Source organism: Artibeus jamaicensis, unplaced genomic scaffold, assembly GCF_021234435.1.
Source record: "Artibeus jamaicensis isolate MK-2021 breed Jamaican fruit bat unplaced genomic scaffold, CSHL_Jam_final contig_519, whole genome shotgun sequence".
Classification (NCBI taxonomy): Eukaryota; Metazoa; Chordata; class Mammalia; order Chiroptera; family Phyllostomidae; genus Artibeus; species Artibeus jamaicensis.
In genome coordinates this window covers 25,109,221-25,134,176 of record NW_026521871.1, presented here as the reverse complement: position 1 = coordinate 25,134,176, position 24,956 = coordinate 25,109,221, and the positions used below count along the sequence as shown (strand labels likewise).

General features: G+C 44.1%; 1 protein-coding gene across 1 annotated transcript in view; it reads right to left on the bottom strand.

The window, feature by feature from the left end:
- Positions 1 to 480: 480 nt before the first annotated feature.
- Positions 481 to 24,956, bottom strand: part of DZIP1L (DAZ interacting zinc finger protein 1 like) — a 39,517-nt gene continuing 15,041 nt past the window's right edge. Inside the window, 5 exon segments of the mRNA XM_053669046.1 lie at positions 481 to 560; positions 14,511 to 14,607; positions 16,038 to 16,171; positions 17,572 to 17,625; positions 18,742 to 18,772. Of these exon segments, the coding sequence (XP_053525021.1) occupies positions 481 to 560; positions 14,511 to 14,607; positions 16,038 to 16,171; positions 17,572 to 17,625; positions 18,742 to 18,772 (396 nt within the window).

Here is a 24,956-nt window from a genome sequence, read left to right as displayed (position 1 = left end):
CTAGAAAATCCAGCTAATTTCTTTTACCTTTACCTTTCTTTTTGGCATATATCAATTGTTTTTTAAATAATTTTAAAGATATGATTCCTCCTATTTAAAATCACACTATATTCCAGTAAGTATAGACAAAAACAAATAAGTTCATGCTTATAAACACTGTGATGAAATTGTAGAGTTGCAGAAATAAAGAAAACATCATAAAATTAAATCAATAAAAAAGGCAGCTTGACTACAAAGCAACAGCATTTGGGTTGATAATAGACTTTTCCAGAACACAACGGATCATATCTTCAATGTTACAGTGGATAGCAATTACCATCTTAGCATTTTATACCTAAATATTCTATCATTCAAGAATGGAGTGAAATCTTTTTACTTTTGAACTCTAATGGCACACAATGCAAGTAAAAGCATAAAATTTCCCCAAGTTCATGCAACTTCAAGACAGGTCCTCTGGTGCCTTATCCCTCGATCAGATGGTTACCCCCAAAGCCTTTCTACATGGAGATTAGCAAACACTTTTGACTGAAGACTGTCTTGAGAATGCCTAAATCCACACTCTAAAATAAGAAAAATTAAAAAGTTTACGGGGTATTAAACCTACGTATTCTGCCACCATCCTGAAGCAGCTAGTAAATAAAATTATGTGATCAGTTACATATATGGCCTCATTCCAAATATTGATGGTTCAAGCCATTATTATACTCTCCGTGGACTAATAGAAAGTCCTATTTTTTGCTGCAGTACCTTCCCCAAACTTTTCAAATTTATTGTAATTTATATGTGAAACAAAAATATACCTAGATCTGCCCATTGGTGGGTCCTGGGTAAGGTCATATTCCTCCCCAGAGGGCCCAGGGTGCTTACATACACATGGAACCTCCCCTGCATCCACCCCCAGCTCTCACCCACCCTGTGACCTGCCACCTCCTGCTCATCTCACGGATGCTCATCAGCTCCTCCACTCTGCAGACCAGACTACCATTTCCTGGCTTCTTCAAGGCCACCCTCAAACTACCATCTCCGCCACTGCAGGTCTCCCTCTGACCTCAGTGGCTTCTTTCTCTGCGAGAATGTGGCTGCTTCCCTTCTGAGATCCAGTTCCCTCACAGAGCTATGTGGGCCCCTTATAGTACAGCTGGGAACCACATAATTCCTAAAGGGCTTTTTCAAAAGTCATTTTGTTTCTGATGTGCATTAACCACAAAAGAACTAATTCTAAAGGAAAAAAGAGACAATTATGTGACAAATGGCTCAGAACCTTGAAATAGATGCAGATTATAAATATAGGCTTTAGGCATTATAAAATGAGACAGCTCTAAATTTTCAAAGAATGAAGAAAAAGAAATAGGATTTTTTTTAAATATCAAAAGGACTTTCAGTTTACATTTAGTAAATCGACTAACCTTTTTAAAGGTAAAAGTGAACTTCTGAAGCCTAAGTCATTTGTGGGATTCTAGAACACTGTAAGTCTACAAGACTATCACTGCCAACCTCCTCGCTTTACAGGTGAGGAAACAGAGTGAACACGACTTTCCCAAGGTCACAGAACAGTTTCATCACTGTCAGGATTTGAATCAGAGCTCCTCCCTTCTTCAGGTCCTTCTCACTCATTCTACAATAGGAGTTGCTTTCTCAAATGGGCAACAATCCCCAGAATTATGTAGATGAATATGTGATGGTGGCTGTTGTGGAGGTGGTGATGATGTTATGTGTACGTTCTGGAAAGTTAAGCAGTAGGGAACGATTAATGGGCAATTCAAGGGCAACTCAAGGGCACGTCAGGCAAAGCTGAGATTCTCTTAAGATTGGGCATATGTAAGAAATGTTTTGAATGGGGAATGAGACGCAACAGGTATGAACAAATCAATCATATGTATCTATAAACCAGAGAAATATTAGCAATGGAGGAAGCAACAGGGTCATAGGATTTTTCAGAATGTGGAATGGCCATGCATGTTGGATATTCCCAGGATGGGGAAAACCTAAAAGTGAGCTTCTCGAGAGCACAATTTCTGGAAACACATCGATACTTAGTGATTGCCGTTCCCTGCAAGGCTCTCAGCTAGGCCTGGGCACCACAAAGGTAAGAAGGAAAGCAAGACAAGTTCCTGTTATATACCCTATCTTTAAAAGTGTTGGTGGGTTTTTTTGTTTGTTTGTTTTTTTAATCATAAGGGGGTTGCCTGGCTAAATAAGACCGTTTGACAGTTCCTGCCCACCTGTCCTGGAGTAGAGGTGCAGGCTGGGAGAACCGTAGTTATCTCTTGCACAGAAGCCCACCCCATTAAAAACCCATCCACTTTGTGGCCCACAGCGCCACCCTGTGGTAGGCACCTGTTGATTAATGGTGCACAAAATACAACTGAAGCAGTAGGCTACTGTCCAACCAGAGGCCAACTGGCCACATGCAGCCCAGGATGTCTGTGAATATGGCCCAACACAAAATCGTAAATTTACTTAAAACCTTTTTTTTCTCATCAATTTCCATAAGTGTTTGTGTATTTAATGTGTGGCCCAAAACAACTCTTCTTCTTCCAGTGTGGCCCAGAAACGCCAAAAAGTTGGACACACTTAAATCAACATGTCACTTCCGGTTCAGGAACTCAAAGGACTTTATCTGGATATTGTACCGAACCAATGCAAAAAAAAGGCTGTCGAATCTTATGGTGCAGTAGACCCTTCATGATTAGCTATCAGGCCCAAGTTCTCACCCATCTCCTCTGTACAGTCTCCGACTACGGTCATAATCATGAAATCAATGAGCAGTGGGCAGCTCCCCCCTCCTTCAGACCACCCATTTGATCTGTTCTGCTGATGGTCTCTGTTGAGTATGAAACACAGCTTCAACTTCCATGAGAGCCTAACAAGGAACAACTAGTGGTTGTTGCAGAATGGTTCAGATCATTATTTATTCTGGGATTAGTTCCTTCCATTCACCACCCTCTACCTCTTGGAAACATTTTTTCTGTCTGGCTCCTTGCTTAGGTTAACTCTTCTCTCTTGTCTTGTCATTAGGTGGAATAAAGTATGAAGATACTCCTGGCACAGTGAGTAGGAATTCTCCCGGTTCAGCTTGTCAGGTGGGGAATGTCTGCTCAGTGCTGACATGAGTGATACAAAGGTCAGCAACACATCTTCTCCCCCCATCAGAACTTAGAAATGTTAGTGCCTGGCAGCTCCATTTTCTAAACATTGTGCCTGTTTCATTACTTCCAGCAGAGAGACAGGCTTGTAAGAGCCACACATGAAAAGAGACATAGTGCAGGCCAGGCAAGGGCTGGGTGATTCCTTTTCTCCACAGTCTAGCAAGGACTTGATGGATTTTTGTAGCTCTGTGCAGACACAGGGAAGGGACAAAAGTGCAGAATCACACTTGATATTCTGTTGACTTTAGTGGTTGCTTTACTTAGATTCTTTACAAACTTAGAGTTTGAGTGTAGTATATAAATCAACTAATTATAATATGCATTTGACTTCAGATTTTACTGAGCTGAAAATGGTCTTAATCTTTATCTTAGTCACATACCACTACCAGGTTCCAACCATGAGACCAAAGCACCTTCTCTTCCCTAAATTGTGGGTTCAGATTTTTAGGTGGTAAAAAAACTTTTTTAGATTATAACCGTAAACCTATTTCAAACTTGTAGTCAATGTCATAAGTTCAGTTCACTATTGAAGTTAACTCAGAAAATACAACAAATTAAATCTTTCCTTTTTATCTTGAATCATGCAATCACAGAATGTAAGAGCCATCATGGTTCATAGATACAAACCAGTTCAGTGTTTCCCAAGTGCCAGGCTGTGGATCAGAGCTGGTACACACCATGTTTTCATTTGTCCAAGGTGAAAAGAGAAGAACGAGGGGTGTGTGTCATTGTGAGGGGACAAGTGTCTATTCTTGGGGAGTCCTGTCATTTATTCCAAGATGACCTCAACCTTACTTTTCTGGTATTAAAATTCCTGTTATACAACACTTTATGATAATATAATAGAGTTAGTAGGTGATGATGGTTGCATACTTCCTTTTATGTTCTTACTTGGCAAAGGAAAAGTCAGTAGCCTTGGGTCACCTGTGAAACTTTTTGTTAACAAGACCTACAGCACACTGCCACCCCTGCACTACCAGGAATTTATAATACCAGATTACAAACAACAAGCCAAAAGAGAATCTAGAATGGAAAGAATTGTGAGGAATGGGGCATTCTACTTAGAAGTATTCAAAGAAACCCCCACCAATAAAAATTGAAGAGAGAGTTTTGTCAAGACCCAACTTCAAATAAGAGTTCTAATTAGGATGCCATTGTAGATGCATGCCAGAGTCATTCACCTTCATCCATACATGGGGATTGAGATGCCTTCATAAGAATATGGTATGAGTCCAACTTTGAAAAAGAAGCCAATATAAAGATTCTGAAAGATAAAAATAATCAGGACATTTTTGTCTTGCAAGATAAGAACATTTCCATGATTAAAAACACTGTAATACCAGTGCCTGAATAGTCAGATTAATACATACAAAGTCCAAAAGAGACTCAAACACATATAACAATTTATATTATGTAAAGGGGATAGTTTTAAAAGTGAAGAAAGAATGAATTGTCTAGTAATAATGTTGAGACAACAAGCTAATGGAAAATAATAAAATAGATCCCTAAAGTCACAACTCACATCTTTCCCAAAAGTCTAGATATATTAAGTATTCGAATTTTAAAACATTTAATAAAAGTAAAAGAAAATGAAGATGAACATCTATTAATCTTAGAATGAAGAAAACCTTTCTAATTTTGACAACAAAGAAAGAAATTACAAAATAAAACATTGATTAGTTAGGTATATAAAAACTCAAAACCTCCCTATAGAAAGGAATCCATAAGCAAAATTAAAAGATAAGTGACCACTAAGGAGGAAAAATAGAGTTTATAACAATGGATTAGGAACAAGACAAGGATGCCCACTTTCACCACTCTTATCCAACATAGCAATGGAAGTCCTAGCCACAGCAATCAGACAAGGGAAAGAAATAGAAGGCATCCAAATTGGAAAGGAGGAAACAAAACTGTCACTGTTTGTAGAAGACATGATAGTGTACATAGAAAATCCTACAGACTCCAACAAAAAACTACTCAACCTAATGAATAAATTTGGCAAAACAGTCAATACTCAGAAATCAAAGACATGTTTGTACACTGACAATAAAACATCAGAAACAGAAACCAGAAAAAAAATCCCATGTGATATAGCAACAAGAAAAATAAAGCACCTAGGAATAAATGTAAACAAGGAGGTAAAAGACCTGTACTCAGAAAACTACACAACACTGAAGAAAGAAATTAAGGAAGACACAAACTAATGGAAATATGTACTGTGTTCATGGATTGGAAGAATTAACATTATCAAAATGTCCATACTGCCCAAAGCAATATACAGATTCAACTCAATTCCTTTAAAATACCAATGACAAATTTTGCAGAAATAGAACAAACATTTTAAAAATTTATATGGAACCATAAATGACCCCAAATAGCCACAGCAATTTTGAGAAAGAAGAACAAAGTAGGAGGGATGCCAATACCTGATATTGAACTATCTTACAAGCCACAGTAATCAAAACAGTCTGGTACTGGCATAAGAACAGACACATAGATCCATGGAACAGAATAGAAAGACGAGAAATAAATTGAAGCCTCTATGGTCAATTAATATTCAACAAAGGGAGCAGAAGCATAAAATTGAGTGAAAATAGCCTCTTCAACAATTGGTGTTGGGAGATCTGGGTAGAAACATGTAAAAAAAATGAAAAAATGAAACAACCATCAAATTACACTCTACACAAAAATAAACTCAAGATGGATAAAAGACTTAAATGTAAGTCATGACACCATAAAAGTCCTAGAGGACAACATAGGCAGGAAAATCTCAGGTATTCTATGGAGCAATAGATGTCCCTACTGAGGCAGGGCAATATCCTTTGTGGAAACTTTCAGTGGGAGTAGGGCCAGAGGGCCAGCCAACTGGATATTACTGGGCACATGCTCCATTTTCTACATCAGATCTGTTAAGCAAGGAAAACTTAAACCCTTCTCATAGGGATGATCCTGCTAAAATGACTGATTTGGTTCTGTCAGGTTTTGACGCCCATCACCTCAATTGGGCAAACATGCAAGCCTTATCAAATCTTTTATTTACAGGCGATAAGCAGAGGCTGGTGTTGGATAAGGCAAATGAAGAGGCTCAGAGGATGCTCCAAGAAAATCCAGATGGGGCTCTCAGCCTTCCCAGGGCATTACATCTAACTGAGCCCAAATGGGACCCTAAAGGGAATGGCCCTCCTCTCTCAACTATTATAAGAGATGCCTCCTTCAGGGAAGGGGAAAAGTATCCCTAAGCAGAAAAGTCTGAATATGGTGCAGGCAATGAATCAAGGACCCTCCCAATACCAGGAAACAGTTAAGGAGATTCCAGGGGATGGCAAGCAACTGCTGCATTTGGATTCCAAACTTTGCGCTCATCACTAAACCATTGTATAAAGCTCAGAAGGGACCAGAATAGAACCCTTTAGACTGGACAAGGCAGTGCACTCAGGCTTTTGAGTCCCTGAAGGTGCAGCTGGCTTCTGCACCAGCCTTGGGGCTTCCAAACCTATTGAAGCTCTTTCAATTGTAAGCTCATGAGAGACAGGACATTGCCCTAGGATTCCTCACCCAAATACTTAGTGACATTTCACAGCCCATCGCATACTTGTCACAGAAACTAGATGACACTGTCCAGGGGTGGCCAGTCTGCCTGAAAGCTGTGGCAGCCATCTGTGAGCTTTTACAGGAAGCTGAAACATTTTCTTTGGGACAGCCTGTATCACTTTTGCACCCCAGCAAGTGTTGAGCCTGCTGGAGCAAAAGGGAAAAATTTGGCTCATTGCTGGAAGAAGGGGCAGGTACCAAGCCATTCTTCTTGACAATCCCAATGGCTCTCTCAAAACTATAAGTTAAATCCTGCCTCTCTTCTCCCAGAGCCTGACTTGGCTACACTAATATGTGACTGTGCTGAAATAACTGATGAAGAGTATTCTAGCAGAATTGATTTACAGGACCATCCTCTAGAAGAAGCAGACTGGACTGTCTATGCAGATGGAAACAGTTCTGTGGACAAAGGAAACAGAGAGGCTGGGTATACAGTTGTTGCTCTCAACAGAGTTAGTGGAGGCTAAGACTTTGCTGCCAGGAACCTCTGCTCAGAAAGCTGAACTGATTGCACTGATGAGGGCACTGGAACTGTTGGGCACAAAGTGTGAATGTGTATACTGACTCCAGGGAAACTTTCCTAATTTTGCAATCACATGGTTCCATCTGGAAGGAAAAAGAACTGTTACACTCCAAATAAAAAGGAGAATAGGCACACAGCAGAAATTTCTAAAGTATTACAGGCCATTCAGGTACCTTTGCAAGTGGTAGCTATGCACTGCCCGGGGCATCAGAAAGAGGACACTGAAGTGGACAGAGGAAACCACCTGGCTGATGGGGCAGCAAAAGAGGCTGCTAAAGAAATGTTTATAATGACTTTGGTACCTGTTCTCCATTTGTCATAATTTGACCCTGAATATTCCATTGCAGACTCAGAGAAAGCTAAGGGTTGGGGTTTTGATGAAGAAGGTCCTGAGAGTGGATGGAAAAGACAATAAGAAAGGAGATGTAGTACATTCCTGAACATTTAGTAGAGCTAGTCATGAAGCATTTGCATGAGGCCACACACTATGGAAGAGACTCATTGACCACCTATGTCAAACTGTGGCTCACAGGACCTGGAATTTCTAAAGCCATACGAAAAGTAATTGCTAGATGTGTTGTGTGCCAGAAGAACAACCCCAGGACAGATCCCCACAATACCAAGGACACTGCCCACTTGAGGACTGGCAAATAGACTTTACTCAGATGCCAAGGGTCTGAGAGTGGAAATATTTGTCTTGGTTGACACCTTTTTCAGGATGGGTAGAACCCTACCCTACTAGAATGGAGAAATCCTTGAGGTAGTGAAAGCCTTACTGAAGGAAAGAATTCCTCACTTTGGCTTCCCTAGAAACATTCAGAGTGATAATGGACCTGCTTTTGTTTCAGAAATTGCACAGAAGGAATCCAGTGGAGACTCCAAATGGCATGGAGACTTCAGGCTTCTGGGAAGGTAGAGAAGATGAATCACACCTTGAAGAAAAATATAGTGAAGCTGTGCCAAGAAACTCATCCCCATTGGCATCAACCTTTACCTGTTACACTGTTCAGTATAAGAGTGGCTCATGAAAGTGGGATTCACTTGAGTCTTCATGAAATTGTGTACAGGTGGCCATTTCAGGCTATGCTTGGGGTGGTGAAATGTATATAGATCAATAAGTTAAGGTAAGGAAATATGTACAACATTCAAGTCAGACCTTAGCTGAGCTTGCCTATAGAAAAGACTTCTCCCACACAGGTTTGCTGCATTGCTTGCATGCCCAACAAAAAAATGAATACTTTCCTATGAAGTTGATCTCATAGAAATAAGATAGTTTAATGCTAATGGTGGGGATTGATAGGGGACTCAAGAGTTGGAAAATTTTAGTTTAAGGTAAATAGTCAATATGTCTAGTAGCTAAAGCATATGTTAAAGCTTTTGTTTCAGAAACTACAGATAAGGATCATCTTGGCTCCTGGGATACAATAGCCAACCTCCTGGGGCACCACTAGATATTACCACCTATGGAACAAGTGGAGGCATCTGGGCCATTGTGTTCCGGGGAGACACAGACAGCCACCTGCCTCTGGGAACAGCTAACTTCCCAGGACACGAATGCTGCAGTTTGCTTCCACCTAATTTTCCCTGGATTTCAAAACCTCTCAAAGCACCTCGTTTATTCCCTGTTATAGAAATGCTAGCTCGGAAAAAAATAGTAAGATGGTTTTGTTAGGGTGCAAACCCGTCTTCTCAGATTACTGGCCATCTAAATAAAGTGCCTATAAAAATTCAAAAAAGAACCCACGTGACTTCACTCCAAGAAGACAAACAATCCAATTAAAAAATGGGCAAAGGACCTGAACAGACACTTCTCCATTGAGGACATTCAGAGATCCCAGAGACATATAAAAAGATGCTCAGCATCACTAGCCAACAGAGATGCAATTTAAAACCTCAGTGAGATACTACTTCACACTGATCAGAATGTGCATCATAAACAAATCAACAAAAAACAAGTGCTGCCCTGGCTGGTGTGGCTCAGTGGATTGAGTGCAGGCCTGTGAACCAAACAACTGCGGTTCGATTCCCAGTCTGGGTGCATGCCTGGGTTGCAGGCCAGTTCCCAGCGGGGAATGCACAAGAGGCAACCATGCATTGATGTTTATCTCCTTCTCTCCTTCCATTCTTCTCTAAAAAATAAATTAAATCTTAACAAAAAAAAACAAGTGCTGGCAAGGTTGTGGAGAAAAGGGAATACTAGTACATTGGCGGTGTGAATGCAGACTGGTGCAGCCACTGTGGAAAACATTATGGAATTTCCTCAAAAAAATTAAAATGCAACTGCCTTTTGACCCAGCAATTCCACTGCTGGGGCTATGCCCTGAGAATCCTGAAACACCAATTCAAAACAGCCTATGCATCCCAGTGTTCCTAGCAGCACAATTTACAATTGCCAAGTACAAGGAAACAGCCTAAGAGCTCACCAGTAAAGGAGTGGACCAAAAAAATAGTGGTACATTTACAGGATGGAATACTATGCAGCTGAAAGAAAGAAGGAGCTCCTACACTTTGTGACAGCTTGGGTGGCTCTGGAGAGCATTGTGCTAAGTGAAATAAGCTAGGCAGTAAAAGAAAAATACCATATGATCTCACCTGTATGTGGCCTAATCAACAAAACAAACAAGCAAGCAAAATATAACCAGAGACATTGAAATCAAGAACAAACTAACAGTCACCAGAGGGGAGGTGGGAGGACATATGGGGGGAAAGGGGGAAGTGTTGTCAAGGAACATGTATACACAGACAAAACCAAAACGGGGTAATTTCTAGGGTAGCAGGTGCGAACAGCTAGGGTTGAGGTCATGGTAGCGGGGAATGGAGACAACTGTACTTGAACAAAAATTAAAAAAGAACAAAAAGTATTTAAAAAATAAATGAAAATAAAAAGGCAAATGAAATAGGTTAACTAAAACTTTGCAGAAATCTTCACAAGAGTTTTTCACATCATCATATTACATATCTGTTGGGAACCACCCTGCCTGGTTTCAGAAGCTGTAACCCCTCCATGGCTAAGGCTGAGTGAGTGACCTTCGGATCATAAGCCACTAAGGAGACAAAGCTTAATTCCCTGGCAGGAGCACTGCTTCTGCTCCTTTTACTTCATCCATAACTGGCCCACAGTGCTTCGTTGGTTAGCCAATGACTGATAAGATTCCACAAGGGGGGTGGGGGGTGGGGCTGGGAATGACCTAAGACAGGCACCATCACATGGAGGCCCCAGGGAAGGAGCTGGGAAGCTATAGTAAAAGGGAGTGATGGACCCTCGTCCCTCAGCTTTGACAAAGCCTGAGTCCTCATTCTGTCTGCAAGAAGTCTCCTAATCTCTTGGCCACCTTGCTTCCTCTGCCTGACTTAAGCCTAAAACAATGACAGAGGGCAGTGCAGCCCTGTGCTGGAAAGGGCGGGTTCCCTGGGTGATCAGGTCAAAGAAAGAATATATAAAATTCCTGAAACCTGCTTTTCTAAGAATGCTCTCAATTAAATGATAAGGGTCTGAGCAGGAAATGAGTTTGTTTCCCAAAGTTTTGTAGCCCTTTAGCTAATAGATCCTGACTCAGAATAGGTCCTCGTGGTTCTTTGTATACTATCTATTATTTGATCCTTACTGCCTGATAATGATTAATGAACTTTACCTGTATTCCTGTGTTAATTGAACCCAATAAAAGCCTGTCCAAGCAAGGGTTGGGGCGTGAGAGAGTGGCCAGGCTGCTCTGAGGTGCTCCCCCATTGAGGGAGTAGCTGTGCCGTCCCTTTTCCTCCACAGGACTCGGTAGTCCATGTGAATTTGTCTCATGTGTCATCCATAACACCATGGACACTGCGAGCCAGTGTCTGCATCACATATAATTGCTGAAGGTCTCATAAATAATAATAGGTAAAATTTATCAGAAAGTATCCTAAGTTTTTTATAATCTACACAAATTATCAAAGATTGGTATTATGATTATTCCCATTTTTCAAGTGAAAAACTAAAAGGATCAAGAAATTCAGTTATTTGTCCAAAGTCAGGCAGAAGTTGACTTTGAACCCTGGCAATCTGACTCCAGATAGCTACATATTCAAATAAAAAGGTGTGGTAGAAACTGTGTTGATTAGTTAGTAAAGTGGTGATGGTTAGGGAACTGACCCAGAGACACAGAAGCCGGCCTGAGTGTGGGCACTGGACCAATATTGGCCTAAAACCCAAGAGCTGCCCCCAGGGTGAGCACCACAAAGGGCATTAGGGTTCTGGCTCCTCACCCTAACCCTCCCCCACAGGACTCAACCATGTGCATCCTCAGGGGCTACACTTGCCAAATCAGTGCAGCACCCCTGGTGCTCACCAGCAGCTGATGACACATTGGGCCACCCCTAACAGCTGGCCCCTGGCTGTTCTGAGGTGGCCTCTCTGGGTCAGCACATGCCACACCCAGCCCCTACCCCAGAGGTAGTGATGCAGTGCCCAGCAGGTTTGGACGGGGCAGACACTTAACAGCTGTGTCCCAAGGCCCACCTTGTCCCTAACACACAACACAGCAAAGATGATGCACAGTCTAGAGAAACCCAACTGTATTTCATGAAACATTAGTTACAAGAAAATATTTACATCATCCCGAAAGAGGGTCTATTCTCAAATAAGTTTTAAAAAAATTCTGGTATGAATCAAATGAAAGTCTGTTTTGTTCAGAGCCTTTAATCTCCTTGTGTGCATGATTCGTTTCTGAGAAGTGAATGTAGTGTGTAGCATCTCCCACCATAAATTGAGTAGAGATTTCTTGTCCCAAGGAGCAAACAGTTTGGGTAACCTTAGTTGAGTAGGGCCCTGAGCCAGCAGGCTGCCTGCTCTTGTACAGTCCTGGAGCTCCCTCTAGTGGTCGGGCACTGAGCCCACAGGGATCCTGCAAGCATTTGTGCCAGGAGCATCTGTTCCTGACATAGTCTTCCCTGTGAGTAAGGTGAGCAGCCAGGCACCAAGGAATACACAGGAGTCACACACAGTAACTATGCTATTTATTCAAAGTAGAACAGAAAAAAATATCACATTTAAACTCTTAACTATCTAAGGGAAATACAACACAGAGTAATCATTGGAAATAATAATTCGAAGTCCAAGTCTCATCTACACATCCAGAGGCAGCATGGTGGCCAGGAAGTGATCAGCATCTTGCAAGGCAGATTTCTGGAGCCAGGTGGGCAGCAGGGCAGACTGGTGGGACCAAGGCCAGCTCATTGGTCCTGCTCTCCATCATGTGCGTGTCCCAAGCCCCTCCCCACCCCCACCCCTGATAGTGGTCCGCCCTGCACCGGCCCAGGGCCACAGTAGTGGACATTTGTTAGGAACCCTGTGCTGGCAGCTGCAGTGAAATCTCAGTCTGGTGAGCACCTCCTCCTCACGGGTCCCTCTTTGAGACTTCTGGGATCTTCAGAAGAAAAGGCAGGAAGACTGGGATCTGAAGTCACGTGGGGCAAGAGTGACACTGATTAATTTCTCTAACTCCCCTTCTCCCCCTCCCCCCCCACACAGTCATACACTCAATCCTGCCCTTAGTCTAGAAAATGTCTCCAGATGACAGTGCCTAGGGGCAAGTGTGCCCTCCATCCAGGAAAGCCCCAGGTGACTGGAGCAGGGTGGGCTGGAGTCTCTCTGTTTTAGACATGAATTCTGAGCTAGGCTGAATAACGGCCATGCAAAGGGACATCAGGTCCTGAATCCTGGATCCTGTTACCTCTGGAAAAGGGTCTTTGCAGATGTGATAAACTGAGGGTGGTGGGATGGGGACCCAGAGGGGGCTCCCATTCATCTTTCCTAACTGCTTGTCCCCTCTCTCCTCTGCACTCCCACCACCCTCTGCTCCACTCCTTCATATCACTGAGTCCTGTGTCCCAGGGAAGATAGCAGGTCCTAGTGAGACAAACTTCAACAAGTACTGTGTGAAATGAATGAATGAATGAATGAATGAATGAATGAATGAATGAACATTTGAGCCAGAGGGCTAGGAACTCAATTGAAAGTATGGAAGTCAAGTTAGTGAGCAGGACAAATACCCTTCTTCTGATTTCTGCAAGACTAAGAACTGTCCCTTCCTTATACACTTTAAGATCAGAAGCTTAAACCGGACAGACTTTCCCATATTATGGACACAATTTAGCATATTCTCATACCAAGTGTTCTGTTGTTTATTTGACATTTTGCATAAAGTGAAACTACCTTTAAATATGAAATACCCACTTTATGCTTGTCTAAGAAATAATTTCCATGAGTTCACAGATGGCTATTACTAATATTTTTCTAATGCACATGAACAAGAAAAAGGATTAATATTTAAAATTATTCATACATGTACCAAACAAAATTATTTTTCCTATTCCTATGATATCCAGGCCATACTTTGGAAAATTCCTTTACATGAAGGACTCAGGTTGGACCTGCCTGGACACAGGGAGAACACAGCAGTGACCTCCCTCTGGCCACATACGTCCATGGCTGAGGAGACGCCATGAAAGGTGCTGGGGTATCACCCTGCATGGGTGGACACAGACCCACTGAACCCCCTCCATCCCACTCCAAACCTCCAATTACAGTAGCCAGTGGAATGGGAACCCTCTAGAACTGGGGAGGCCCCCAAACCCAGAAACACAACTTCCCTTGTTCCCAAAGGTAACTAAGAATGGACATTGGAGGTTCCTTGCCCATGTCCTTTAACCCCGACAAGAACCACCTGTCTTCCCTTGTCATAACCCCCCAGAGCAAAGCAGCAGCAGTGACCAGACAGGGAAAAGTCTGAGCTCTGCAGGAGGATTTGACCACAGGCAGGACTGGCCCAACTTTTTGCCCTCCCGCTGCTTCAGAAGTGTTCATTGATTTTTACCTGACTGCAGCCGCAGCTCCCAGGCTGTGGGCCTTCTACCAGCGCTGCCTGGCTCTTTTTCTAGAGCCTAAAAACCACCGAGCTGCTCTCCCTGTAGGAGCAAAGTTCAACTTGTGGTCAAAGCAAGTGAAGCAAAGCAGAGCTAAGCTGCCAATCCTAGCAGAAGCATTTGGGCAGGCCACCTGCTGGAACTCTGGCTGTCCTCTGCTTCCCTGGGGGACCCTGGTATCCACCCTTGCCGTCCCCACCCCAGTCTGTTTCCCCCACAGAGGGCTTTCAAAGTCACTCACCTGTGAGTACCCTACCACCGTGTCACCCTTCAGAACCACCCACAGCATGTGCAAACAAACCAGGACCCTCCCAGGTCAGAGCCCCAAGCAAGCCCTCTCACCAGCTTACCTGAATCCTTGCTGAACCACGCAGAAAACTTCCCCTCCTTCTCCCCGCTCTGCTTCATTGAGTGTCTGAAAGTCCTCGTGGGGACTTCCTTTGCATCCTAGAAGAGACAGAATTTCCCCTTTGGAGATAAGGGGTGCCCCTCCTGGCTCCCCTAAGCCTCTAACCCAGCTGCTGACCCGGGAGCCACTGGGACCAGTACCAGCCACTGGATGAGCAGGACAAGAGCAGCAGAGCAGAGCAAGCAGCAGCTTCACACGCTGTGGAAAGGGTGCTGCTTGCAGGTCTGGGAGGCTCAGCAAAACGTGCAGAGCAAGATGGTATAAAAGGGGCTGCACACAATTCTACTGACATCACTGTATATGAATCTTAGAGCGTGCCTTTCCATCACCTGACAGTCAGATGGGAGCCCATGGCTTGCTCCTCTTCGTACTTCAGGCACTATCCTTATGCCAGACACGTCGATATTAGTGGCTACCAATGCTTGAAAAAACTACTTCCAAAAACAAATGCCAGATACCCTTCTAAGACCTTCTGAAAGTTGCTTGGAGCTTTGACATCTACCCAGAGCCCATGGGAAGTTCTTGGGAGGCATCTATATCCAACATGAGGATTCTTTCAAGGTGAGAAAGAAGGTTTTATTTTTATTTTTTAGAAGGACAACTTTTTTACTGTTGACATTATTACACATGTACCCCATTCCCTCCCTGCCCCCACCATGACCCACCTCCCCAGTCCCCAGCCTTCTCTGGCCTTCACCTCATTGTTGTCTATGTCCATGAGCTATGTGTATATGCATGTGTGTTCTTTGACTAATCTCTTCTAGTTTCACTAAAGAAATGTTTTAATCAGGCTTGAACATTGGGCCAAAGTTAGATTAAGCAGCAGTTAGAAACAGGCACAGGTGAAAGTATCATTACTGAAGTAATTTAGGTGCCCACCCTTCTACTAATCCGAGTCTACACAGATAGTATTTTCAGTGACATCATGTCCATCTTTATTAATAATAAGTGTTTTTACTTAACAATATTAAGAGGTTTCATTGAAGCCTTTAACAAAAATATGCATGCTCTGGTTAAAAAGGAGCATGAGGAAGCAACAGCATTCAACTCCTAGTCTGTACTAACAAGGCTTTCAGTGCCTGGCTCACCCACAGCCACGTGCTCAGTGTGTGTGCCCACTGGTGCACCAGTGATGCACACTTCACCCAGGGACCCATGCAAGGCCAGACTAAGCCAATTAAATTCCCTCAGTCGGGAGTAGAGACCAGGTAGAAAGCAACCAATGAGCAGTCAGCACAGAGAGGTCAGCACACAGGGTGGCATCTGAAGCAACCATTGGAAGAATCAGAGGAGAGAGACCCCACTGTCACTGGGACGTGAGAAGAGAAGATTCATGCATTTCCATGCCTAGACACCAAAGGTGCCCCAGCTGGAACAAATAAAATGAAGAAGCCTACAATGTAAACAAACATGGCCCCTTCGTCGGTTTAAGAACGACCTGAATCGTAACAGTGGCCCCAGCACTTACTCTCTTTCTCCCTGTGCTTTCCTGTCTCTCTTGCAGATCATTCCCCAGGGTTTGCCCAAACAACTTCCTCAAGCTGATGTTCTGCCCCTGAGCTTCCAGCTCCTCCTGCTGTTCATCTTGGGAATCCTCTGACTCTGTAACATAAGACAATCACCTAGGTTAGCCTCGGCTACCTGAAACCTCCATCCCCAAAACCCCACTGCACCCACCTGGCCCTCCCTTTCCTGGGGTCCTGGTTTTCAGCTCCTGAACTCAGGGCCACTGACCCAGTCCACGTGTCCATCCTGGGTCAGAAGCTGTGGTGTTCCTGTTCCTGGGCACCACTGCCCAGACCTCCTACCCACATTCAGGACTCTTATTCCCTTCCAGTCTAGACCTCTAAGATCAGGGCTCAGTCCTGCTCCCAGGACAACTGGGCTGCAAGGTTTTGCCTCACACTTGAGTCCTGGCAACAGCTTTTTCCCTGACTCCACTCTGTTCCCACACTCCAGGCCCTGTCCGCTGCCAGCTGCAGTCACAACTGCCCCCTCCTGACACCCTCACCCCATCACTACATCAAATTTCATCTTTTTACAGGTACAACATGGTGTACAGGATACACAGGTTCCTGCTCTCTTCATGTTTCCTGTCTAGGTCAGGTGATCTCCCTCCAATTCAAATGTAGTAAACATCCAAATCCAAAAAGGTTCAAAGGCACATACATTCCCAACCCCAGCCCCCTCCAGAGATGCTGATTCCATCAGTCTGGGGAAGGACTGGAATCTGCATTTTACGTTGTCCAGGTGATTCTGGTGGAGGTGAGCCATAGACCACAGCTTAAGAAATACCCACCCACAGGGTAACAAAACTAGCAATTACAATGAAATGTGGCGACTGCTGAGAATGGGACATCTAGGCTCAGTCAGGGAAGCTCCCCACCCCTGAGAGCACTTTCTGTCCAGTGGTGGGAGCCACTGTAGTTAGAACTGAACCAGCTCTTGGATTCACTCAGGGGACATTTACTGACAAGTCACATGAGTGTGAACAGGTCAGTGCTGGATGCTGGGGCCACATGAGAAACCCTCAAACAGTCACACCTGATGGTGGTAACCAACCCCGGCTCTAAGTCTGAACCACTCAGGCTCCACCTCAAGCCAGTTTCATCAGAATCTTTGAGGGTGGGCCCCTGCCCTTCATATTTACTTTTAAAACTCCCCAGATCTTCTGAGACACAGCTACAGCTGAGAACTAATGGTTCCAGAGCACTGGTTTTCAAAGTATGAGCCACAGCATGGGCCCCCGCTGCTAACTTGTGGGAAATGCAGATTCTCAGACCCCACCCCAGCCCTGCTGAATCCACAGTTCACAGGGGGAGCCTGCAGTCTGGGAGTAAGGGGACCCCCTTCTCACTGTACGGTCCTTGCATTCATGCCTCTAGTTCCCTTCACCCCAGGGTCAGGTGGACAGATAAACTCAAGAAGAGACCATGGAAATAATGAAGAGGGCAGCAACTCTGTGTCAGATTTGGTCACCACAAAAGAAAATGAGGTCCTACCTTCTATGGAAGATTTCTTGTTTATGTTCACAGTCTTCAGGTCCTTAGGGCTCCCTGAGGAGAAAGAATACTTAGTGGCTCCATTGCATTGGACCCCATCCCAGCTGAGAGAACGTGTGGGACAGCATGTGGAAGCCAGTCAGGAGAAGTAAGTCCACTGGTCATTTCTGCACCAGAGAGGGGCAGGCGGGAGCTGTGATCACAACCACACACACTGGAGTCTGAAGGTGCAGAGTTCACAGTCCAGCCCTGCCCCTCACTGGTTGGACACAACTCAGCCAATCTTTGAACCCCTCTAAGCCTCAGTCTTCTCTTCTGGAAAATGAAGATATCCATGCTCACCCCACATTAAACCATGGGGACAGGGTAGTGAGACAATGAATCTGAAGTGCTGATGAAGCACATGGTGCTCATTCGAACCCCAGGACCGGGAAGTTAGAAGCCACAAGAATAGTGCCTCTCTGAGCTGATTTCAAAGGAAATCAGCTCAGAAGGAAGGAAATGTCTAGCCTCAAGGCAGGGCATTGGAGGAGACTTGTGGATTTGCAACAAAAGGCAGAAGGGTAGCTATAAGGTTAGGAAAGGGGAGGCAGAGTGGATGGAGTACAAGGGGTCAGTTTCATAAGGGGAGGCCAAGTGAGAGCAGTGGCCTGTAGGTTACTGCCTGCCTTTAGATGCTAGCACATACACTGCATTACACACTCACACACTCATGTGCACACACACCAGCACACCAGAGTACCCAAAAAAGGAGAGTAATATCCCAATCAGGCCATATTTATACAGATCTGGGGTGAACTTCCTATACACCAGGAACAAGGTCAAGGTCGATGGCCTAAATAAACCACAGGCAAGGTGAATTGAAAAGATCCAGTTCGTGGACCCTGACCATCAAACACTGCCCCCAAGAATCTTCCTCTATCCATGTCTCCATCTCTCCACAGAGAAGAAAAGGCCAGGTAAGAAACCCAGCAGCTGCAAGGAACACCCTCAGCACCCGGAGCCCTCTCTGTCCCAATGGAAAGTTCTTCTCACTGTCCTTTGCCCAGCTGAAGAGCCTGGCACCACATGCCCTCAGCCTCATCCTAGAGACTGACTGGTAAAGGATAGGAAAGAGAAAAGGCCAAGACAGCAGCCAAGAATGTGACAAACCACCCCATGCAGACTTACCCTTCACCTTCCTGCGCAACGAGGTCTGGGTCTGCCAAGATGTAGAACAAAGCAGGTTACAACCAGCATGGAACTCTGCTCTGAGCAGTGGTTCTGTCTAGCACAACGAAAAAGGACAGCCACTACTTCCCTAACACCTGCTGGAAACTGGAAGGTGCTCACAGTTCACCAGCCCAAAGCACAATGCATCTCATAATGTCTGTGTGAGTCAGATGGCACCAAGGTTGAATGGCACCAACCAGAATGGCACCATGCTTAATTTTCCCCTGGTAGGGAAGCAAGAATGCCTCCTCTTCAGAGAGGAATTATGGTTGGAAGGTCAGGAGCCCCATGGAATCAGAGTGGGACAGTCAGTACTGGTGGTACAATGGGTAGGAAGCACACAGGGCAAGGTAGGCACCCCTACTGCAATGTGGGCATCTGGAATGATGTCCCCTAGGAGCTAGGAGGAGTGATGTGGACAGTCACTGAACCACATGATCAAACCCCCCTTTTCCAGAAAGTGCTTTTATTCCTCCTCTGTTACAGTGAAAATTTCAGTGGTGGGATATTGTAACCCACCCCACCATTCTTTTGGGACTGTTTCTGTAAGTGTTGACTCTGAGTAATATGTAGCTTATTGATAAACATGTGCATGTAAAATTCCTAGGAAGTAGTTTCAGAAGATACAGACTCTGACCTTCAAACATCCCAGCTCCAGGTTGGCTGACATTCATGCATGGAGCCAGGATGACATGAGGCCAGGATGACTAAACCAAAATGATGCACACTGGACCATCACTTACACTATCAGAATGGACTGTACATCAACACCTGACTCTTGAGTATTAGCCTTTGTAGCAACAGGCAGCCAGAACTGCTTTCAGCTACCCTTCCATATAGGTAGGGGGACACATGTGACAGCGTGACCCCACACCACAGCCAAAGCTGACTGTCCAGGTCTGGGCAGGGAATCCTGGACTGGTAATGTGTAAGCCAAGAGATGATGGCAGCCAACTGGTTTGGGTTTGGGTCTTCTTTTCTTTGTTCACTTTTTGTTTTTCTCACATGGAACACATAAGGAATGAAAGCTGATCTTTGAAATAACATAAAAACTGAATTAGAAACAAAGGAAGGAACAAGAAACACAGCAGAGGAAAACTTCTGACCATATTTATGTCCCCGGTTCTAGCTTAGTCCCACACTCAGCTGCTCTTCTACATTGAGTTCTTTTTTTAATATTTTATTTATTTTTTAATATATTTTAACAATTATGCCATTACAGTAGTCCCATTTTCCCCCTTCATTCGCATCCACCCTGCACACCCCCTTCTCCTCATTCCCCCTTTAGTTCATATCCATGTGTCACCAGTTCTTTTTTTTAAACTTTTTTATTGATTATGCCATTACATTTGTTCTATTCTCCCCTCCATTCCCCTCCACCCTGCATACCCCTCCCCCACCATTTCCCCCTTTAGTTCATGAACACGTGTCTCAAATTCTTTAGATTCTGTATTTCCCCTACTATTCTTACCCTCCCCCCTATCTATTTTCTATCTACTGTCTATGCTACTTATTTTCTGTACCTTCTCCCCTCTTCTCCTCCTCCCACTCCCCTGTTGCTAACCCTCCATGTGATCTTCATTTCTATGGTTCTGCTCCTGATCTAGCTGTCCTCTTAGTTTGCTTTTGTTCCAGGTGTGGTTGTTACCAACTGTGAGTTTGCTGTCCTTTCACTGCTCATCTTTTTTATCTTCTTTTTTTTTTAGGTAAGTCCCTTTAACATTTCATGTAATAAGGGCTTGGTGATGATGAACTCCTTGAATTTGGTCTTATCTGAGAAGCACTTTATCTGTCCTTCCATTCTAAATGAAAACTTTGCTGGATAGAGCAATCTTGGTTGTAGGTCTTTGGATTTCATGACTTGGAATACTTCTTTCCAGCCCCTTCTTGCCTGTAAGGTCTCTTTGGAGAAATCTGCTGACAGTCTGATGGGAACTCTTTTGTAGGTGACTGTCCCCTTATCTCTTGCTACTTATAGAATTCTCTCCTTCATTTTAATCTTGGCTAATGTAATGATGATGTGCCATGGTGTGTTCCTTCTTGGGTCCAACTTCTTTGGGACTCTCTGAGCTTCCTGGATTTCCTGGAAGTCTATTTCCTCTACCAGATTGGGGAAGTTCTCTTTTATTATTTGTTCAAATAAGGTTTCCACTCGTGACTCTTCCCCTTCTGGTACCCCTAAAATTCGAATGTTGGAATGTTTAAAGATGTCCTGGAGGTTCCTAAGCTTCTCCTCATTTTTTTTGAATTCTTGTTTCTTCATTCTTTTCTGTTTGATCATTTTTTTCTTCCTTCTAGTCCACTCCATTGATTTGAGTCCCAATCTCCTTTCCATTACTATTGATTTCCTTTGTATTACCATTCATTTCAATTAGTTTAGCTTCCATATGTTTCTCTAATTTGTAACTAAAATCAACCAGTTCTGTGAGGATCCTGATAACCAGTATTTTGAACTGTACATCTGAAAGATTGGCTATTTCTTCATCACTTAGATTTATCAGCTCTGGGGCTCTGAGTTGTTCTTGAGCCATTTTTGGTCTGTTTGCGCCATTAAGTAAGCGGAGCGAAGCTTTAGTTGTTTACCAGGGTGGGACCACCCAGGTCGCTGGTTTGTGACGCTATATGTGGGGGCGGGGTCAGAGAGGGAGCTTTGGCAGTCCTCCCAGCTAGCCCAGTCTGTCCCACCACTCGCCTCGGCCTGTTTATCTGATCGGAATTGTGCAAGCCTGCTGCCCTGTGCCGTGCAGTGTCAATGCTTGCCTCTTCACTGGTTTATCTGCACGCAAATGCCCGACCTACCGCAGCCAGCCAGCCGCACCTCTTCCCTGTGTGCACCCGTAGCTAGCCTGCGCCTGTGATCCGTGCCTTCGGCTGGTTGCGCACCACCAGGTCAGGGATCTTTCTGGTCAACCCACTCCGCTGCTGGCTTCACCCCTCTTACCAGTTTAGCTGAGCATTTTGTTTTTTTTCGGACTCCGTATTGTCGATTTTCTATGTGGTTTAGTTGCGTTTATTGTTGTTAAAAATAGTTGTTCTTAGATTTGGTTGTGCACGGACATAAGGTGTTTCCACCTACGCCTCCATCTTGGCGGAAGTCTTCCCGTCTATTTTCTACCTACCATTTATGCTATTTATTCTCTGTACCTTCTCCCCCCTTCCCTCCTCTCACTCCCCTGTTGCTAACCCTCCACGTGATCTCCATTTCTATGGCTCTGCTCCTGATCTAGCTGTCTGCTTAGTTTGCTTTTGTTATAGGTGTGGTTGGTTTTTTTTAATATATTTTATTGATTATGCCATCACAGTTGTCCTATTCCCCCCTTCATTCCCTTCCACCCTGCACACCCCTCCCCCACCATTCCCCCTTTCTTTATGTCCATGTGTCACAAGTTCTTTAGATTTTATATTTCCCATACTAGTCTTGGCCTCCCCACTGTCTGTTTTCTACCTACTGTTTATGCTACTTATTCTCGTACCTTCTCCTCTCTTCTCCTCCTCCCACTCCCCTGTTGCTAACTCTCCATGTGATCTTCATTTCTATGGTTCTGCTCCTGATCTAGCTGTCCTCTTAGTTTGCTTTTGTTTTAGGTGTGGTTGTAAATAACTGTGAGTTTGCTGTCCTTTCACTGTTCATATTTTTATCTTCTTTTTCTTAGGTAAGTCCCTTAAATATTTCATATAATAAGGGCTTGGTGATGATGAACTCCTTGAACTTGACCTTATCTGAGAAGCACTTTATCTGCCCTTTCATTTTAAATTAAAGCTTTTCTGGATACAGCAATCTTGGATGTAGGTCTTTGGATTTCATGACTTGGAATATTTGTTTCCAGCCCCTTTTTGCCTGTAAGGTATCTTTTGAGAAATCAGCTGACAGTCTGATGGGAACTCCTTTGTAGGTGACTGTTTCCTTATCTCTAGAATTCTCTCCTTCATTTTAATCTTGGGTAATGCTATTATGATGTGCCTTGGTGTGTTTCTTCTTGGGTCCAAATTCTTTGGGACTCTCTGAGCTTCCTAGATTTCCTGGAAGTCTATTTCCTTTGCCAGATTGGGGAAGTTCTCCTTTAGTATTTGTTCAAATACGTTTTCCACTTGTTGCTCTTCCTCTTTCCCTTCTGGTACCCCTATAATTCGGATGTTGGAGCATTTAAAGACGTCCTGGAGGTTCCTAAGCCTCTCCTCATTTTTTTGAATTCTTATTTCTTCATTCTTTTCTGTTTGGTCATTTCTTTCTTCCTTCTGGTTCACTCCATTGATTTGAGTCTCAGTTTCCTTTTCATCACTATTGGTTCCCTGTGCATTTTCCTTCATTTCACTTAGTGTAGCTTTCATTTTTTTCACCTAATTTGTGACTAAAATCAACCAGTTCTGTGAGCATCCTGATCACCAGTGTTTTGAATTGTGCATCTGATAAGTTGGCTATCTCTTTGTCACTTAAAAGTATTGGCTCTGGGGCTTTGAGCTGTTCTTCTGCTTGAGCCATAATGTTTTGGTCTGTTCATGCCAGTTACATATGAGGGGCAGAGCCTTAGGTGTTCACTAGGACCAGGCAACCCAGTGGCTGGGCTGTGATGCTGTATGTGGGGGCGGAGTCAGAGAGGGACCTAGGGGATTTGTTCTGCTCTCTTTCAGATTTTGGTCCCCTCTGCCACTTCCCACAAGCAAGTTGGACCCTTCTGGTGCTGGTTCCCTGGTGGGCAGACTTGTGTACATTCTAGGACCCTGTGTGTCTCTCCAAAGAACTTTCCTGTAAGGCTGAAAGCCTCTCCCAGCACCTCAACCCTTGAAAGTTTTTCTGATCAATGCTTTTAGGCTTTAATTCCTGGCCTTGGAGCCCTGCGTTGCATGGTCTATCTCACTGTTCATTTTTTGGCCTGGTTTATCTGCGTGTGAATGTTTGACTGTGGTCAGCCAGCTGCCTTGCTTTCTCACTGGGTCTGCCCATTGCAACCCCATACCTGGGATCTGACAACTGCCACCAGTATGCCTGGGTCAGTCTCGCAGCCACTGCTTTTTCCTGCTGTGACCCCTCTCCATCCGCCATCTCCTCCGCTCCTCTTACCAGTTTGGATGAATGGTTCGTTGTCGTCAGACTTTGGTGCAGTTCAATTTTCTGTCTGTTTTGGTTGTGTTTTTGTTTCTAAATCTTTGTTGTCCTTAAATTTGGTTGTGCCAGGAGGTACAGTGTTTCCACCTACACCTCCATCTTGGCTGGAACCTACATTGAGTTATGAGGGACACCGTATCTACCCTCATAACAGATTTTTTTTCTGCTTGAGTTGTTTTCTTTTACCTACTGGCTAAAGATTCACCCAACTGTTTCCCCCTTTGCCTCCGTTTATTCTAGACAATATGAAACAAATTATTTATTTTCTAGGCTCCCTTGAAGCTATAGCTATACATGAGATAGAGCTGTTATCAATACAATCCTAGCAAAAGTCTTAGAAAAAGATTTTTTCACCAGCTTCTTCTACAGGATATGGTAGTGATAGTTCAGGCTATGGCAGGAATCTTGCAACTATGAGAGCAAGCACAAGAAAAAAACTAAAGACAAAAGAGAAAAAGAGTCTGGATTTCCAATGGCATAAATGTGCTGCTAAAACAAGGCCAGAAACACTCACCTCATTTGGTGTTACAATTTTAAAAAAGCACCTGACTCTCTTCTGTTTAGCCAAAACATTCCTAACTGAAACATTTACAAAAAAGAGTTCTTGCTAACATAAGGAAGAAACCTGCAGACTGAGACCTCAGCAGCCACAGCACTGAAGAGCTTACTGTTTTGGGGGCTGACAGTGAAATAAACAGCAGAGGAGAGGGCAATATACGTGACTGAGTGAAGTGTGGCTGGGAGAACAAAAAAGCATCAATAGCAAGGGGGGGCAAGTACAGAAAGAGTAGACTAGACAGGGACAGTGGGAGCTCAGCCTCTAGAAGTTGTGGGGAGAATGTTATCAGAACCAGGGCAGGACCTGAGGCCACAGGAGGGGAAAGATACACTTCTCTACAGACCTGGGGCTCAGGTTGGGGAGGTGAACCAGGCTGGGCAGAGATTTTCGGCAATAGGCAAAAAGTCACAGGGCCAGATTTAGGAGAGCAGTGCTTAGTAAATAAGAGGGGTGCTTTTTCATCAAACTAGTTTATATAACCACTGCCTCAGAGGCTGTTAATTTATCAGA